Source organism: Equus caballus, unplaced genomic scaffold (genome assembly GCF_041296265.1).
Source record: "Equus caballus isolate H_3958 breed thoroughbred unplaced genomic scaffold, TB-T2T haplotype1-0000016, whole genome shotgun sequence".
NCBI lineage: Eukaryota > Metazoa > Chordata > Mammalia > Perissodactyla > Equidae > Equus > Equus caballus.
Window position 1 is genome coordinate 10887292 of NW_027222391.1, and position 15729 is coordinate 10903020.

Genomic DNA, 15729 nt, shown 5'->3' on the forward strand with positions numbered 1-15729 from the left:
CTAACTGCCCTGCGCTTGTTGGGGCACCTGGGACACAGTAGGATTTCACTTAAATTGTTATTATTTAAGCAATACATACTCAGTGAAGACAATGAGAAAATGCTGACAGCACAAAAAAGTCCTCTCACCCAAAGATAACTCTTACTAATAGTTTAGCGTATGTTCTTCCCTAAATTTTTCAGTACAGTCGTGTGCCATATAACATCGTTTCGGTCAATGATCCACCGTGTATCTGATGCTGGTGCCGTATAGCTGAGGTGTGCGGCGGGCTATTCCATCTAGGTTTGTGTAAGTGCACTCTATGATGTTTGCACAACGACAAAATCGCCTTACGACACATTTCTCAGAATGTATCCCCGTCATTACGCGATGCATGACCATACTTACAAAGTATATATAAATCACTTTCTTACAAAAATGTGTACTTTTAAAGATACTACTTTGGTTTTTTCCACCTCCTCAAATTGGAAACAACCCAATGTTCATCAGCAGTGGCATGGATAAATAAAATGGGTTATATGTTTTAAAATGGAATTGTATACAGAAATAAAAATCAACCACAGCCACATTCAAGAAAATTTATGAATCTTACAAGCATAATGAAAGAAGTCAGACATAGAAGAAGAAACTCTGCATGATTTTGTTTAAACACAGTTCCAAGACAAGGAAAGCAAATTCATAAGTTAGAATATTGGTTCCCCTTGGGCGAGTGAGGGCAGTGACCTGGGATCGGTGTACCAGGGGGCCACTGGAGGCTTAGTCACCTTCTGTTTCTTGTGAGTATGGTTGCCGGGTGTGTTCCCTTGGATAATTCATGGAGCTATGCAAGTACGATTTCCATACTTTCTGGTATGGATGCTATGCTCCAAATTGCAAATCCAGTCACATGATTATAGACTTTTTTACTGATTAGTTCCAAGGCATAGTTATTAGTGCAAGACTCCAGAATTATGGATGTGGGTTCATATCCTGGATTTAACCTCTTCTTATGTCAGAGAGACCCTGGCCAATTGATTAACCGTGTGGGCTTTGGTTTCTTCATCTGTAAAATGAGTTAATTTTGGTTCCTCTTACTTAGTGAGATAATTATCTCCTTGCTGGCACAGGGCAAGAACTCCTTGAATGACGGCTTTTATAGTTGTTCTTGCTGTTCTTATCTCTTTAGGTGAGGGAGCTGGTGGATGGTGTCCTGTGGCAGAGGGAGGAGCAGGAGGGGGATCCAGTCAAGACACAGTCTCCAGGTGAGCCTGAGGGGACAGAGCAGAGCTGATGCTGAGGTGCGGGAGGAAGGGTCCAAGGCCTGGGGCCCCTCCATCCTTCCCTGTCTCAGTTCCTGCCCATCTGTAAACACAGGAAGGGAACTGAACCAGGTCATCTCTAATTGGTTAGTCCTTTCAGCTCGGACATTGAAGAGTCAGGAGGGCAATAGAAATGCCACGAAAATTTAAAAACAAATTTCCCGGTTTGATCCCCATTCAAACACAAAGGACCAGGTCTGGGCGTGAAGGGAGCTGGATATGGGTGGTGGGATTATAGGTCGTTTCTATATTCTTCATTGTGCGTTTTTCCATTTTGGACAGAAGTAGCCTGAGCCAAGGAGCTGCTTGCGTGGCTGAGGACCCTGAGGTGGTTCATTTATCTGAAGACTCCACATGAAAGGCAGCCCCCTGTGTCCTGGAGAGCAGAGAATCACACCCTGTGGATGGGATAGGATGGAACCCCCTGGGCTCAGGCGTGCTCTGTCCACTCTGCCACAGCCTGTCCTTAAGGGACATCCCCACATTCGATGGCTTGCTGGGGGGGGGGGCATCAAGAGAAGGGGGCTCAGACTGCCAGTGCCCAGACTCCAAGGGCCTCCACTCTCCTCCCTCTCACCCTGAATCAGCCCCTAGCCCCTCCTGAGTGGAACCCCGTCTTCCCAGCCTGGACCATTAGAGCACGAATTCCCCTTCCCAAGACGTGCATCCTGGAGAAGGGAGAGTCCCCTGGTGTGGACTCTGTCTCCCTTAGGATGTCAGTCTCTCCCAGCCTCCTGGGCTTGGCCTCTACTTGGGGAAATCTGGGTCTCAGAAGCTGTACCTCAGGCCCCTCCTAGCTGGCAATGTGTATGTCACACCCACATCCTGCCCCACCAAGCCATGTACACATATAGTGCACACAATCCAGGCACTGAGTCTTGTGTGGGGTGAAGATTTGTCCTGCACAGGGAGGCAGGGTGTATGGTGAGGAGAGAAGGAATGTGTGAAATGTATGTAGAACAGGGAGAAATGAGGTCCTCTGGGGACACTGGGAGAGGTGTGGGCAGCACTGAGGGCCCTTGTAGTCTGTGGTTGTGATGTGAAGGTGGGACCAGCCCTCACTGCACCAGCCTCTGCCCCTTTCCCGGCTGGGGGCAGATGCGGAGGAGGCAGAGAGTTGGGTTCCCAGGGTGGATTTCACCTGGCCAGGACCGTGGAAGGGGTCGGTCAGAGCTACAGGTCAGGAGCGTGGGGCTGTCCCGGAGCTCAGTGTCTGCAGAGGAAGAAAGGACGTGATGGAGGGGAAGGAGAGTGAACGTGGAGCCAAGTTTGCAGATGGGGAGACCCAGTGGCTGAGGAGGAGTGAGGAGAGGGAGCCCACAGTGACTGGGCTGCAAAGACACCACTGGGTGCCGACTGGAAGGGGTTGGCCTGAAATGGGTTATCAGTCATGCTGGAGAGGTTTATATGTGTGGAGTGAGGCCAGGGTAGTGGGTGGCAGGGGTTGAGTGAAGGAGGGTGGACAGGGCCCTGAGGGTCCAGGATGTCAGAAGGATCATCTGGGTGGATGGCAGAGTGACCAAGAAGGGTCGAGTCGCAGTGATGGTGAAGAGACAGACAGTGAAGACTTATACAGACACCCGAACACACACACACATGAACACACACACACACAGGGACCCTGATCAGCGCATAGGATGCAGTTTGGCCCAATGGCTGAGCACAGCTGCCAGAGGTGCCAGCCCTTGTGGGCAGCCCCTTCTCTGTGGCCATGCCACTGTCCCTAAGGTGCCTCCTGCTCTGTGGAGAGCCCCACTCAAGAGCTTCATCATCTTCATGCCCTGATTATTCATCTTGTCCCTGAAGCACTCGATACCATGGTCTCTCTCCAGGATGAACCAGACGTTGATGGTGGGTTGCCACCCTGGAGGTGACATGGGTTAGAGCCATGTTGGACTCCTTGTGGCCTGTGGGGTTGGGGAAGGTCCTAATGCCTGAAGGAGGAAGAGCAGACGTGGGGGAAACCCCGATGCAGGGAGTTGCGTGGCCAGGAGGGATGCAGGCCCAGACCCCAGCAGTGCAGAGTGGAGACGGCTGGTGGCCAGCAGGGAGGCTGTCCACCCTGCGTCTCTTTGCTGGCCTCAGGATCGCTGTCATCAGTCAAGGCTGCCGGAGGCTTGTTTTCACGAGTTCTCTCAAATGCTGCAGGAGCTTAGGAACAGGTGACCTGAACTTGAGACTTCCTGACCTGGTCTCTGAATGAAATAAGAGGAGGTGACAGGCTCTGTACCAGCAACTTTTGTGTCCCCTGAGGGTGGGGATCCTGTGAGGCCGGGGAAGCACAATTGTCCTGTCCCTGGGCACGAGGCCAGCTGCAGCGAGACAGGTTCACAGGTGGAGGGGTGATCACGGAAGGGCGTGCCCGGGCTTTGGAAAACTGGAGAAAGTTGGTCCTTGGATGGGGTGTGGAAAGAACATGAGCTATGGGTGGGGAGGAGCCAGGATGATTGACAGCTCTGAGCAGTGAAGGAAAAACTGTCTCCCCAAGTAGAGATCTGAGGTTTCCACAGTACAGTAGGAGCTGAGTCTGTCACATGGTGGTTCACCCAGATTCACAGACTGGGTGGTCACCTGGCACATTCCAGCAAAAGTGCTGCCCCCTGGAGGCCAAGGCCATCCATGCATTGAGCCAGTGACCACTACCAGATTTTGAATTTTGAGGCAATGATTCCACAAAGGGCATTATAAACAGTTTGCATCCACTTGCCTTCCTAGAAAACAGGAGCTGCCTTCGAGATCTGTTCTGGCATTGGAAGCATCCCAAGGTTTCCAGGGTGTGAATACTGACTTGTCAACCAAAGGGCACGCTCCTCATTCTCTCAATGCCTATCCTGCCTCTTCCAACCCAGGGTTGTGCCACCATTTTATCCATTAAGCCCAGCCCCTGCCTTGTCAGTCCCACCCCAATACACCAAGGACACTGAACTGGGGTTCTGCAGCATCTTTGCTGAAAAAAAATGAAAGGATAGTTTCAATCCCATAGCCCCTGTCATCACCTCTCATCACACTCTACTGCCATGATCTCCTGAAGCATGTGAACCTCCGTGACCTCCCTCACAAATGTCCCCAGGCATTGCTGATGTGGCTGCATAGCATGGATGGTCAGGAGACTGTCCAGTGAATCTTGCAAACTCCTCCTCCCCCAACCTCAGCCAGGAGATCACTCCTGGGTGAAGTCCTCCCATCTCAAGCACAGTGAGGCTGTGGGTTGCAGGCTTCAGGACTGGCATTCCTCTTGGGTAAAGCTTGCCCATCTGCCACTCAAGAAGACTTTGAAAGTTTGAGTGGGGACCTCATCTTATTTACCTTGTCTTCAGTGCCCAGGATGGTGTAAACAACACCCAGCACATGTGGTAGGCTGAATGGAATGAGCTAACGGAACAGTCAATGCCCTGACTAGCCCCACTTCCCCCTGAGGAACAGAGCATTTTGCCTCTCACTAAGTGACTTTCACAATTCCCCCATAAGGCCTAGTCTAAGGACACATAATTCTTGTCTTGCTGACAGTTCCCAACAGGATCCTAGAGAGGCTGTTGGTGTGCTATGGAGAATACCCCAAACCTCTTCCTTGCCCATCTCGCTTACAGAGTTGAGCTGCCAGGTGAGTCCACCAGGGGCCCCACTGGGTACAAGAGGATGACAATGGCTGCCCCTGGCCCATTTGCCCACCTGTCTTGTAGACAAGAGGCCTCTGTTCTTTGTCTCAGCAGAAGCCAGTCCAGAGCTCGCACTCTGGGCTCAGAGATCCCCAGTGCCTATCAGTCTATTCACCTTCCAGCTCATGTGAGAACTGTGAAGCCTCCACTTCCTCAAATACCCACAGCACTGGGCTTTTGCGGGTTGTGAATGAGAGAAGGCAAGTAAAGCATTACCCAGGGAACCACACTGTAATTAGTTCTTAGTACATGGTGGTGACTCTCCCTTATTTTCATTAACACCACCACCATCTTTATCGTGTGAAGTGTCCTAGAAACACCAGCACATTAATAATTAGAAGACATAGGACCTATATGGCAGGCCACTGCCTGGCTCCAATGTGCAGGTAGGAGATGAGGCCTGTTTCCAGTACCCCAGGATTGGTATTGGGGAGCTCAGGGGTGGGACGAGAGGGAGGGACACCCCCATGTTGTGCGTTCTGAATTCCAAAAACCTTGAAGTTCATTCTGAAGCCGAAGGGTGGCAGGGATGGCATCACTTTACTCTGGTGATATCAATGGTTCCTGCTCAGCACTTTGTATACCATTTTCCTGAAAGCTTGGGAAAAAAGATGTCGGTAATAAGGGCTTTATGGAGAAAAATGTAACAAGATTGAAGGGACTGAGCCCAGATGTCTTTAAAATGACTAATATCAGAGCAGATGTCCATAGCTCAGGAAAGTGGGCTGTGAAGTCAGGTGAAACAAGGAAAGAGATCATATGGTTGATGGAGATACGAGAGGCAAACAGCAAGTTGTCCCTCCACTTGAGTCTGCCGTCCCATCGCGTCAGCTGAGGAAGCTGACACTAGTGGGAAATGTCCGATGAGATTTCCACAGAAACTGCGAAGACCCTAATATCCTGAAGGGGAGGGGCTGTTGATGAGCTCATTGAGAGGAGAACTGTGAAAGGACCACAACCTTGTCAGAATTGGACATCTCCCCAATCCAGAATAAGGAAGGGACGAGAAAGGAAGAGCAGTAGATGGAGCAGATGTGCATAGAGCTCACAGTGATGCTCAATTGGATTAGACTCACTTACCTTAGAAGTGTCCAAGTGTGCCTTGGCAATCGTTGCCTCATAGGTATTCATTCATCCATCCATCTAGCCAGCCAGCCATCCATCCATCCATCCACCATCCATCGTGCACACATCCGCAAGACATCCATCCACCATTTATTCATCCATTCATCTATCCCTCATCTGTTCATCCATTCATTCACCATCCATCCATTATCCATCCATCCATCATCCTTCCATCCATCTAGCCATTCATCCATTCATCCATCCATCCATCCATCCACCTATTTATCCACCATGCATCCCTCATCTATCCATCCATCCAGTCGTCTACTCATCTATACACTATCCAGCCAGGCAGCCATCATCCATCCCTCCTCCCACTATCCATTCAAAATCCTGTCATTTATCCCCCATCCATGCAACATCTATCCATCCTTCCATACATTGATCTATCTATCCATCTACTCATCTATCCACTATCCATCCATCACCCACCTAACCACCATCCATCCATCCACCCACCATCCATCCACCATCCTTCCATCCTTTCACCATACATTCACTACCTACTATCAATCCATCCACCTACTATCCACCCACCATCCTTCAGTCCTTCCATCAACCATCCACTATCCATTCATCCACCCACCCACCCACTATCCATTTATTCACCATCTCTCTATCCATTTACTAGGTAATTTGGGAACATAGGATAAAAATTATTATGACTGTGTTGCCGGCCCTTCCTCTGCCCTGACACTATTGAGGGCTCCAGATCCTCTAAACCATTACCATTGTCAAGCTCTGTCCCCTGAAATCAAGTGCAGTTTTGTTCCGATGATGAGCACACATACTCATGCTATTCCCAAGATCTTGGACATGGCCACCCACCAGGATCTGGTTTCCCAGCACCAGCTCCTGCCTCATCCCTGTGTCTTCTGCGGCTCACGTTCCTTGAGAGGCTGAGGTTAAATCTCAGGACTGAATGAAACAATCCTTTCATGGGTGAGGGAGAGGGAAGATCCAGACATGGGCATATACCAGAGAAAAGGCAAAGAGAGGGGACCACTTGTCTCCTCAGGCCCAGGCGGACAAGAGTTAGGCTGGAAAGCTGACAATCACCCAGAGAGGAAAGGTGGACATGGGGAGACAAATGGGCAGAGAGGGGGAAGAAACGCTGGACTCTTTAGTGGGAGGTGAGGTGTTAGGGAGGCCTGGAGCCCAAGGCCGAGTGTCAGGGCGGTCCAGGTCACAAAAATACCAAGAAGAGGCACAGAGGGGTCCCAGGGAGGTGAGGCTGTGATGGTCCCCGTGTAGGGACTGGGAACTTGGTGTCATCTAGATATTTGCAGACCTCAAATATTGTTTCAACAGCACTATGGATTTTGGAAATTTATAACATGTTTGATAATAATGTGTTTGACTTTTAATATTGACCACAGTGTAGTACCTTGCAAAATATAAACACATAATAGGGACAACATTCTTCACATTAATAGGTAGACTTAAAATATGCAAAGTTCCTTCCAAACCATGACTTTGCTGAAGAAACTACATCTTAGAAAGGCTACCTGACTTGCCCATAATTTCACCAGAAGTAAGGGGTTGGCAGGGACCTATGGTGGATGAAAATCTGTCCAAGGCCTCACTGAACTGCCCACTCAGGCAGTGGTCAGGAAGATGCTCTGCTCTCCCCGGGAGACATCACCAAAGACACGAGAGGAAACTCTGGCCCAAGCTCACCTGATGCTCAGAATAACAGAATTGAGACTCTAAGCCAGTGAAGGTGGCTGACCTGGGGCCTGTACAGGCCAACTGCTCATCCCTACTGATATTCTCACCTCACCTTTTCAGTGTGGGTGGGAATAAACTGGGTCCCCTCTTCTCATAGCACAGAGAGCAGACTTAGCCATGCTTTCAGGAGGGAGGGCTGCATGGCCCAGTGGGAGCCCCTATATCTGTTCCCTGCTCACCTGGCCTGCCAGCTGCCCTTTTATCCTCTGGCTTAGGCTGACCTGGAGACAGGATCCTGCCACTCCCTGACCTTCATAAAGGCCCTTCAAGTTTGCCGTGTAGTTGGTGATTATATTGTTTGGATCCTGTGAATGGATGTTCTTAAATTTTTGTAATTAGCCATCATTACTCTTGGGTTTGATTCCTTCTGAAAAAAACATATCTGGAAGGGAGAATGTCATCAGAATGGGAAGTAGTAAACATCTGCATTGAGAGTTAGCAAGATAAACAATGGCTTCCTTGTGTGTATCCTCCACCTCGCCTTGGCCTTTATTGTACGAGCCCCAGGGATCCTCGACAAGCCCCGTCCCTCGAGCATCCCTGGGAGAGTTGGTCCAGTCCAGGCTACAGATCCCACCTTGGAGCTGACGTCCCCTCACCTCCCCTTTCCCGCCAGACCTCCTGAACTCCAAGCAAAGCATCCAGCCCGCTCTAAACATCCCCACAAGGATGCCCACGGCTCCCATTGCAGTTGCCTTTCTCCCTGCAGGCGGAATTGATCTCCTTCCTCTCAAATGTACCCTGGCTCCTGTGTTCTGTATTCTCATCACTGCTCCCAGTGAGACCCTGGGAGACCTCACTGACCCTCTGTACCCTTCACTTCTGTTCCCCACACCACCTGGGGCCTTGCTCAGATGCATGCCCGCAGTCCACCTCCTCCCTCTGCTGCTGCTGCCCCTTTCCTACCTCGAGACTTGGAAGTATTGGGATGAGATCTCTGACTGAAATATCCTGAGTGGCCTCTGCTTTCCCTGTCCCTCATTCCTCCTCCATTTTGCTCCCAGAACTTTCCACCAAATGCAAATGGCATCATCTTGTCCCTGTGGATGTGTGCTTAAGTGTGTGTGTGCATGTATGTGTATCTGCATATGTGTCTGTCTGTCTATGTGTGCATTCGTGTATGCATTTGTACACAAATTTACATGTTCATTTGTGCACATGTATATCCGTATGTAGACATGTACACACGTGTGCACATGCACATGTGTGTATATGTCTCTCTGTGTGCATAATAGTCTCTGTGTATCTGTCTGAGTGTGTGCATGTGCACAATTGCGTATGTGTCTCTCTGTGTTTACATTGTGCAGCAAGTGTGTCTGTAGTGTGTCTGTGTGTGTGTGTGCCTGGGTATGGTAAGGAGAAGGCTCCACAACATTCCCACTGCTACCCGGTACAGTTCTTGCTGAAAAGGGTGGAGGGACCTATGGTGAATGGAAACCTGTCCAAGGCCTCACTGAGGTCCCCACTCCACTAGAGGGCAGGAAGATGCTCTGCTGTGCCTGGGAGATGTCACCAAGGACACAAGAGAAAACTCTGGCCCAGGTCCATGTGGGGCTCAGAATAACAGGACTGAGACCCTAACCAAGTGCAGGTAGGTACCCAGTTCCTGCTCCAAAGGATTCATGATTCCACCTTTACCAGGCCCCAGAACCCTCCAGCCCTGGCCATGTTGCTCCTCTGCTGGACGTTCATCACCGCTGATGGTGGTCCCGACAAAGGTCAGGTTTGACTATTCACAGTAGTCAAAGGGTGGAAACAACCCTGATGTCCACCAGCTGAAGAATGGATGACCAAATGCGATCTATCCAAGCAATGGGATCTCATTCACTCATAAAGCAAATGAAGTTCTGACACAGCTGCAACGTGGATGGACCTTGGAAACGTGATACTGGGTGGAAGAAGGCAGACACCAAAGGCCACATATTGCAGGATTCCATTTATGAGAATGTTCAGAGTTGGCAAATCTAGGGAGATAGGAAGTAGATTAGTGATTGCCAGGGGTCACAGAAGAGGGAGGAATGAGAAGTGACTGCTAAAGCCTGAGGAATCTTTATGGGGTGATGAAAATATTCTGGAATTAGTGACGGGGGTGAGGGTGAGGTTGTGCCTCTCAGAAGGAGATGGCAGGAGTTGTGTGGAGTTTCTGAACTTGATGTGGAGCGAAAGTGCAGTGGTAAGTGATGGTAGCTGGCCAAGTGGCCTAGGCAATCCCCACCTGTGGCCTGGGTCCCCTCGAGGCTGACCCTAGAAGGGGTGAGTTGAGGTCAGTGAGCCCCCACAGAGGCAGCTCCTCGGCAGTGGGGAGTCATTTCCTTCTGCTGAGTTGCACAGCAGGGCCTTTTAAGTGCAGAGCTGACCTGAACTGGGTCCCTCGGGAGGAGACCAGCCTGATTCCTGCTCTAGATGGTTCTTCCCAACCCCTTCTTAACTAGAGGTCAGGGGTCGAGTGCTCATCTGTGCAGACGTGGTGCTCCCATGTGTGGTGAGCATGAGTAGACATACGCTGCCCTCCAACCAGCAAGTAAACAGGAACAACTGGGTCATCCATCTGGGCCCCACTGAGATGGAGGGGGTCTCAGGGTGTGTGGCATAGAGAAGCAACTACTGAAGGGTGGCTGTGTGGGTCAGTCTGGCCCTAGGACCAGCTACAGTGGGTCAGGGGCTGTGGTTTGACCGCTGTTTTCTCTCTTCTGAGTGTCCTCTTGAAAGGAGGATTCCCAGGACCTGGAGGAGCTGCTCCCTAAAGGTGAGCAGAGGTGTTTACATGCGCTCAGGACATGACAGGTGGGCTATAGTGTCCACGCAGGGTGACGCTCTGAGCCCCTGCAGGAGAGAGCCTGCCAGTGAGCTGCAAGGATGACAGTTGGCTAAAGACACCAGTGGCAGCACCCCAGGACCGAGCCCATTGGGAGTTTGGGGAGGAGAGTGCTGAGCTGGCCTTTCCACCATGCAGGCTCCTCCATGGGCAGCCATGGCTCCCAACTCCCCGCTGGGCCAGCTCGGCTCCTTGGAGAGTCTCCTGCCTCATTTGGCTTCCTCCCTCCTGATCTTTCTCAGGTATCAACCCCAAGGCCCCTCTTGCTCTCTTACCCGGCTCAGTGGCCAATTCTCAGAGGAACCAACTGAGCAAGAAATCAGGTAAACAAGCCAGAGGAGAAAGGGAGAAATAGAAGGGTCCTGTCTGTAGGAACGATGAACTCTATGTGGGGTCCGCTTCTTACTCTTCGTTCTGTCTGTCCACCCATTGCTTTGAGGCCACGACAGCTAGGACCTCAGACCTGGACCTGTTTGGGGTGGTTTCATTTCAGGGATGCTCCTTGGGCTCCACCCAGAATGAAGTCCACGTGGGGAGTAAAGCATGGTGGTTTGACCGCAGGGACTTGAGTTGCCAGGATGCCAGCTGCCTCTCTGAGAAAGTCTGTGGTCTTCCTGGGGTCCATACAGGGTCCTGTCCCATGGGAAGTGTGGTTTGCAGGATTCGGTTAAGATTCCACTTGTTCTGCCCCATCTTGCCCATGAAGGCCCTCCCCGGACACCAGGCCCTCCAGGGTCCAGGAATCCACTGAAAACCACTGCCCAGCACAGACCAGGCACCTGGACAGCCTGCAGGCAGGGCCAAGGCTGTTGTGGTGCAGACAGTGCTGGGGCAGGTACTGGACTTGGATTCCCAGACCAAAGAAAAGACTTCATGTAGGAATTCTGTTGCCCCCCAATTAGGAAGACAGACCCTGAAAATCGGCTCTGTATGAGCCCATGGGCTGGGCACAGGGATTCTTCAGCTCTGCCCACTTGTTCTCCAGCTGGAGGGATGTGCCCTGGGGAAGTTCTGCTGAGGATTGTCACCTGTCAGGTCTTAGCATCTCTACCCCAAGTCTTAACCCCTCGACCCTTGAGGACCCTGAACCCTGACCCTGGCCATCTCACAGCCCCTTCTCTGCACAGACCCCTGGGGCTGCCACATCAGAGGGACACCGCTGCTTAGGGGCAGGTCAGCACCAGGTGGACAAATGGCACAGGGTCCTGGAATCCCAGGACACGGGCCTGCGTGCACAGAGTCTTCCACCGACTCCCTCCTCCCAGGCTCCTGCCTTGATGGCCTCGTGCCATTGCAGGGACAGTGGTATAAGAACTGTCATCCTTATGGAAGCTGAAAAAACAAAGCCAAGGCAGTTGTAACCTGTGATTGCCTGGCCCCCTGGGCACCGCCTCAACCTGTGGGGGGCTTGCACCATGCAGGGACTCCCTACCTAGTATTTCGTTGTCAAGGAAGGAACCTACAAGTACCAGGGTGCCAGAAGTCTGCATCTGGGGCCTGCTGTGTTCAGGAGAGGCCCAGGGATGCTCGCCATCCCACCGGGGACCTTGGGCCTGTGACTTGGGAAGGTGCACTGACCCTGCAAGAAGGGAGCTCCAGGCACCCCCCTGTCTCTAGGGAAGCTGGGCTGCATTCACCTCTCCTACCACAAGCAAGGAGACCCTGACCTCAGTTGGCTGGCTGTCACTGCAAAGCCCCAGGGTGATTTGGGAAACCATAGTGATGACATTACAATTGTGAACAAGGTCCCTCTTGAAGTGGCTCCCTCCCCAGGGGCAGTGCATGTGTCCAGCCAGGCCTAGGGGGAAGGGGCAGGAGCAGAGTCCCACCCAGGCTGGGATTCCAGGGTCCTGCTGTCCCCATCCTGATGGCCTTTGGAAGCCTGGTCTCCTGCCTGCACCCTCAAAGGCAGCCTCCCAGCACTCCTGTCACCACATCTAGGCAGTTGGGAATCAGGGGGCCAGGTGATCCCCACCTGCACACATGTCATCACCTCTGGGCTGTATCCGACCCTGTTATCTTCACATCCCTTCTCCCCCACCACGTGACCACCCAGAACCTGAGCTTCTTGGGTGTCAGACCTGTCCCCCATTAGACCCTTGGTCAGAGCTGTAGCACCCATCCCTCGGCCTGGACCTTAATGCCCATTGGATTGGTCCAACTTTCAAGGAGAATGCAGACATAGATGGGTCCTCCTGTCCTGCCTTCTCTGGCTTGCCCACTTCCTCCCAGTTCCCAGCCCACGCGAGGGACCCCCACAGACAGGCAGAGTCACCAGGAACTGCTGAAGCTCTTTATGTGGAACTAGGAGAGGGGATGCATGGCTGGGGGAGGAAGGGGAGTCAAGGTAACTGGAGGGGCAGAGCAGGTCAGGCTCTAGAGGCAGGGGCTCCTTCCATGGCCTGCAGGACAGAGGGTCTTGATGGTGCTGCCCTGGGGCTGCTGTGGGGTGCTGATGTCCCCTGCCCTAGAAAGAAGGGAGAGGGTCAGTGAGTCCAGGACAGGGGAGGGGAGGGGGGGCAGGTGTGGGGTTCTCAGGGGTGGCAGTGTTGGGGGCATATGTAATGCTCTCAGGGCTGCTGCATGGAGGGCAGGCTCCCACTTCCACCAGGTGCATGGGTGTGGTGGAGGACAGACCCTGGCCCATTGGTCCCAAGTTACAGAGACAGAGAAAAAAAGGAGTCCCTAAATGTCCCAGGAATGATGTTCGGGGACAGACATCCCAAGTAAGGATCAAATCCCAGAAAGGATCTCAGAGCAGACAAGGCTCTGCCTGGCTCACATGGAGTCCCTCTTGTCTCCACCTTGGGGGTGCCTTGGTGACTCCTGACGTTCCTTTGAACCCAGGACTCTTGTTTGCTTCAAGGGTCACTTACCCTAGTCACTTTCAGGAATGCAGCTTTCTGTAGAAACCAAGGAAAATTCAGCAATGAGAAGAGACCCTAGCCAAGGGCCCAGACCCCATCAAGCTGCAGCTCTGACACCAATAGCAGAGACCCGGAGTGGGGCCCTTGTGCCCCTGTGACACAACACAGCGCTGATGTCTCCCCCATGGCGGGGGGCAGGGGAAGGGGCGAGGAAGGTCATGGGGGACACAGAGGGACTTGAAGGGCACAGTGGGACACGAGGAATCTGTTGGGGACACAGGGAGGGACATAGGGGACAAAGGGACATGCAGAGTGGACACAGGGAACCTGGGCAGAGTTGTCCTCTTACCCGTCTGGACAGGCATGATGATGATGTCCTGTGGCAATCCCTTGCGCTCTGTGAATTTCTTAAATTCTTCCAGGGCTTCCAGGCTCATGTCGGGATTTCTACCTGTAGGAGAGGTGACCAGGTGAGCCTCAGGTTCAGGAAGCAGACCCCAAGAGGAGACAGTGCCTCCTAGCACTTGGGGGGCTTTGTCCTGTAATGGCTGAGGCTGAGATGGAGGGTTCCCCCGAAAGTGGATACAGAGTAGGCCCAGAGGAGACAGGCCACCACCCAGGTGAGAGGTTCCTGTGAAGGAGGATAGCCAGGGAGACACTCCGAGACACTGAGGGCCCCTGGGGTCCCAGGCCCACTCTCAAAACCGATCTGCAGGGTCACACCCCTGACCTGGAAGAAGCTGATGGCCTGGAGGAATTGTGATGCTCTCTGGCCAGAAAATTCTTGGACTTCACCCCACTCTGGAGGGTCATTGCTCCAAGAAGACCTCTGTCAGCAACAGTGCACTCCCCAATGCTGACCTGGCCTCACGCCCCAGACCCCAAGAGATGGGACTTAGCAGCTGCGTCCATATCCCCTTGGTGAGAAGTCAGGTCACTGAGGGAGTTTGGACTGGACACCCCAGGGCAGCAAATTGTGCCAGGCCCCCAAAGACAGAAGCAGGGTGTTCGTATTCCCCAGAATCAGGACTGAAGCCAGTTCCACTGACTTCTAGAAGCAAAGCCTGTGGGGGTGGGTCAGGAGAGGTGGATCTCTGAGGACCTGGGGCAGCAGCCTCTTACCCACGAGTTTTGCCATGCGGATTGCTTTCCCTCCGAGCTGGCCCTCGCAGTAGAAGATGCGGTGGTCCTTTACTGGCAAGTCCAGGATGTACATGTGCCTCTTTCCCCCAACTGCAGACAGACATAGAGAAAATTGGTCTTTAGTGTCTTCATTCCTGCAGAAAATATTTGAGACATTAGGGAACATTTTGGAACGTTTCAGTTTCTCGGCCACCTTAGCTCTACTGACTGCCCCGTAATCCAGGTGCCCAAGCTGGTCCAGTGCCCAGGACACACTGCTGCTCAGAACCATGGACCACACTCTGGAGAGGGAGACTCTTCATGAGGAAGGTTCCAACCCAAGCAGTGGAGTCACCAGAGGCCAGAAGACATCAGAGGCTGGGGCTCTTTCCTTTGTTCACCCAGCACCTGCCCCGCCCTGCATCCTCATCCTCAACCCTTGGTTCTCTGCAAGCTGAATTGCTAGGACCATCCAGAGGGAGGGTTTGGTACTGTCATCCTTGCTGTGGAGAAACCTTTCCAATGTCAGGACAAGGAGACTCCTGGGAAGGGAGTGGCTAGCTGCTCCTGGGAGGGGACAGGGCAGGGACTGCCCGGCAGCAGGCAGCCTCAGGGGAAGGGGAGGCCTGGGCTCTGGCAGGGAATGTGGCACAGCCTGGTCTGGACTCACAGGCGCTATATCTGCCAGGCTCCTCAGTTTGGTGCATCACAACTCGCTTCTCGTGGCACTGGCCCCCCTTCCTGGAAAACGGGAGGCAGAGGGGAAGGCTGTCAGGAAACACACTCGAGCCAACCTGAGCTCACCTGGCACATGGGCCTCTGCCCTGGTGTCCCCACGAGTTCCATTGTCATCCCCACAGTCTGGACTCTCTCCTTTCTATGTCAGGGGGACATTCATTTTACCCACATCCCAAAGTGGGATGGGAAGAGGCACAAAGAGGGGCTGCTCTGGGCCACCTCGCAGCCTGGGGAGAGGGAGGAGGAGGGGAGAGCAGCACCCTTGGGAGGCAACACTCACATGAAGGTGCCCATGGCCTCCAAGTTTCCATCATCCAGGGCAGTGACTGTCAAGGGGAACACCTTCTTGGGCCTTTTCTCCTTAGGCAGGTCCTTGT

At 52.7% G+C, this 15729-nt stretch overlaps 2 protein-coding genes across 44 annotated transcripts in view; one reads left to right on the forward strand and one right to left on the reverse strand.

Moving 5' to 3' along the window:
- LOC138922834 (olfactory receptor 2AE1-like) overlaps positions 1–15729 on the forward strand; it is a 142510-nt gene that overhangs the window by 71212 nt on the left and 55569 nt on the right. For 20 of the 42 annotated variants that reach the window (XM_070259216.1, XM_070259204.1, XM_070259210.1 and 17 more), the window contains 4 exons: positions 1166–1241; positions 1581–3149; positions 3384–3460; positions 4014–4899. In XM_070259216.1, coding sequence (XP_070115317.1) covers positions 4842–4899 — 58 coding nt within the window. In that variant the 5' untranslated portion in view covers positions 1166–1241; positions 1581–3149; positions 3384–3460; positions 4014–4841. Of the gene's footprint in view, positions 1–1165; positions 1242–1580; positions 3150–3383; positions 3461–4013; positions 5179–7685; positions 8284–15729 lie in introns of those variants that run through there. The other 22 variants (XM_070259237.1, XM_070259236.1, XM_070259234.1 and 19 more) reach the window with 15 other exon arrangements.
- The window catches only part of LOC138922835 (odorant-binding protein 2b-like), a 69370-nt gene continuing 66545 nt past the window's right edge, over positions 12905–15729 (reverse strand). The window contains exons 1-5 of one of the 2 annotated variants that reach the window (XM_070259241.1): positions 15285–15674; positions 14615–14725; positions 13842–13943; positions 13502–13528; positions 12905–13092 (exon numbers count right to left, since the gene is read on the reverse strand). In XM_070259241.1, coding sequence (XP_070115342.1) covers positions 13503–13528; positions 13842–13943; positions 14615–14725; positions 15285–15321 — 276 coding nt within the window. In that variant the 5' untranslated portion in view covers positions 15322–15674 and the 3' untranslated portion in view covers positions 12905–13092; position 13502. Of the gene's footprint in view, positions 13093–13501; positions 13529–13841; positions 13944–14614; positions 14726–15284; positions 15675–15729 lie in introns of those variants that run through there. The other variant, XM_070259242.1, reaches the window with a different exon arrangement.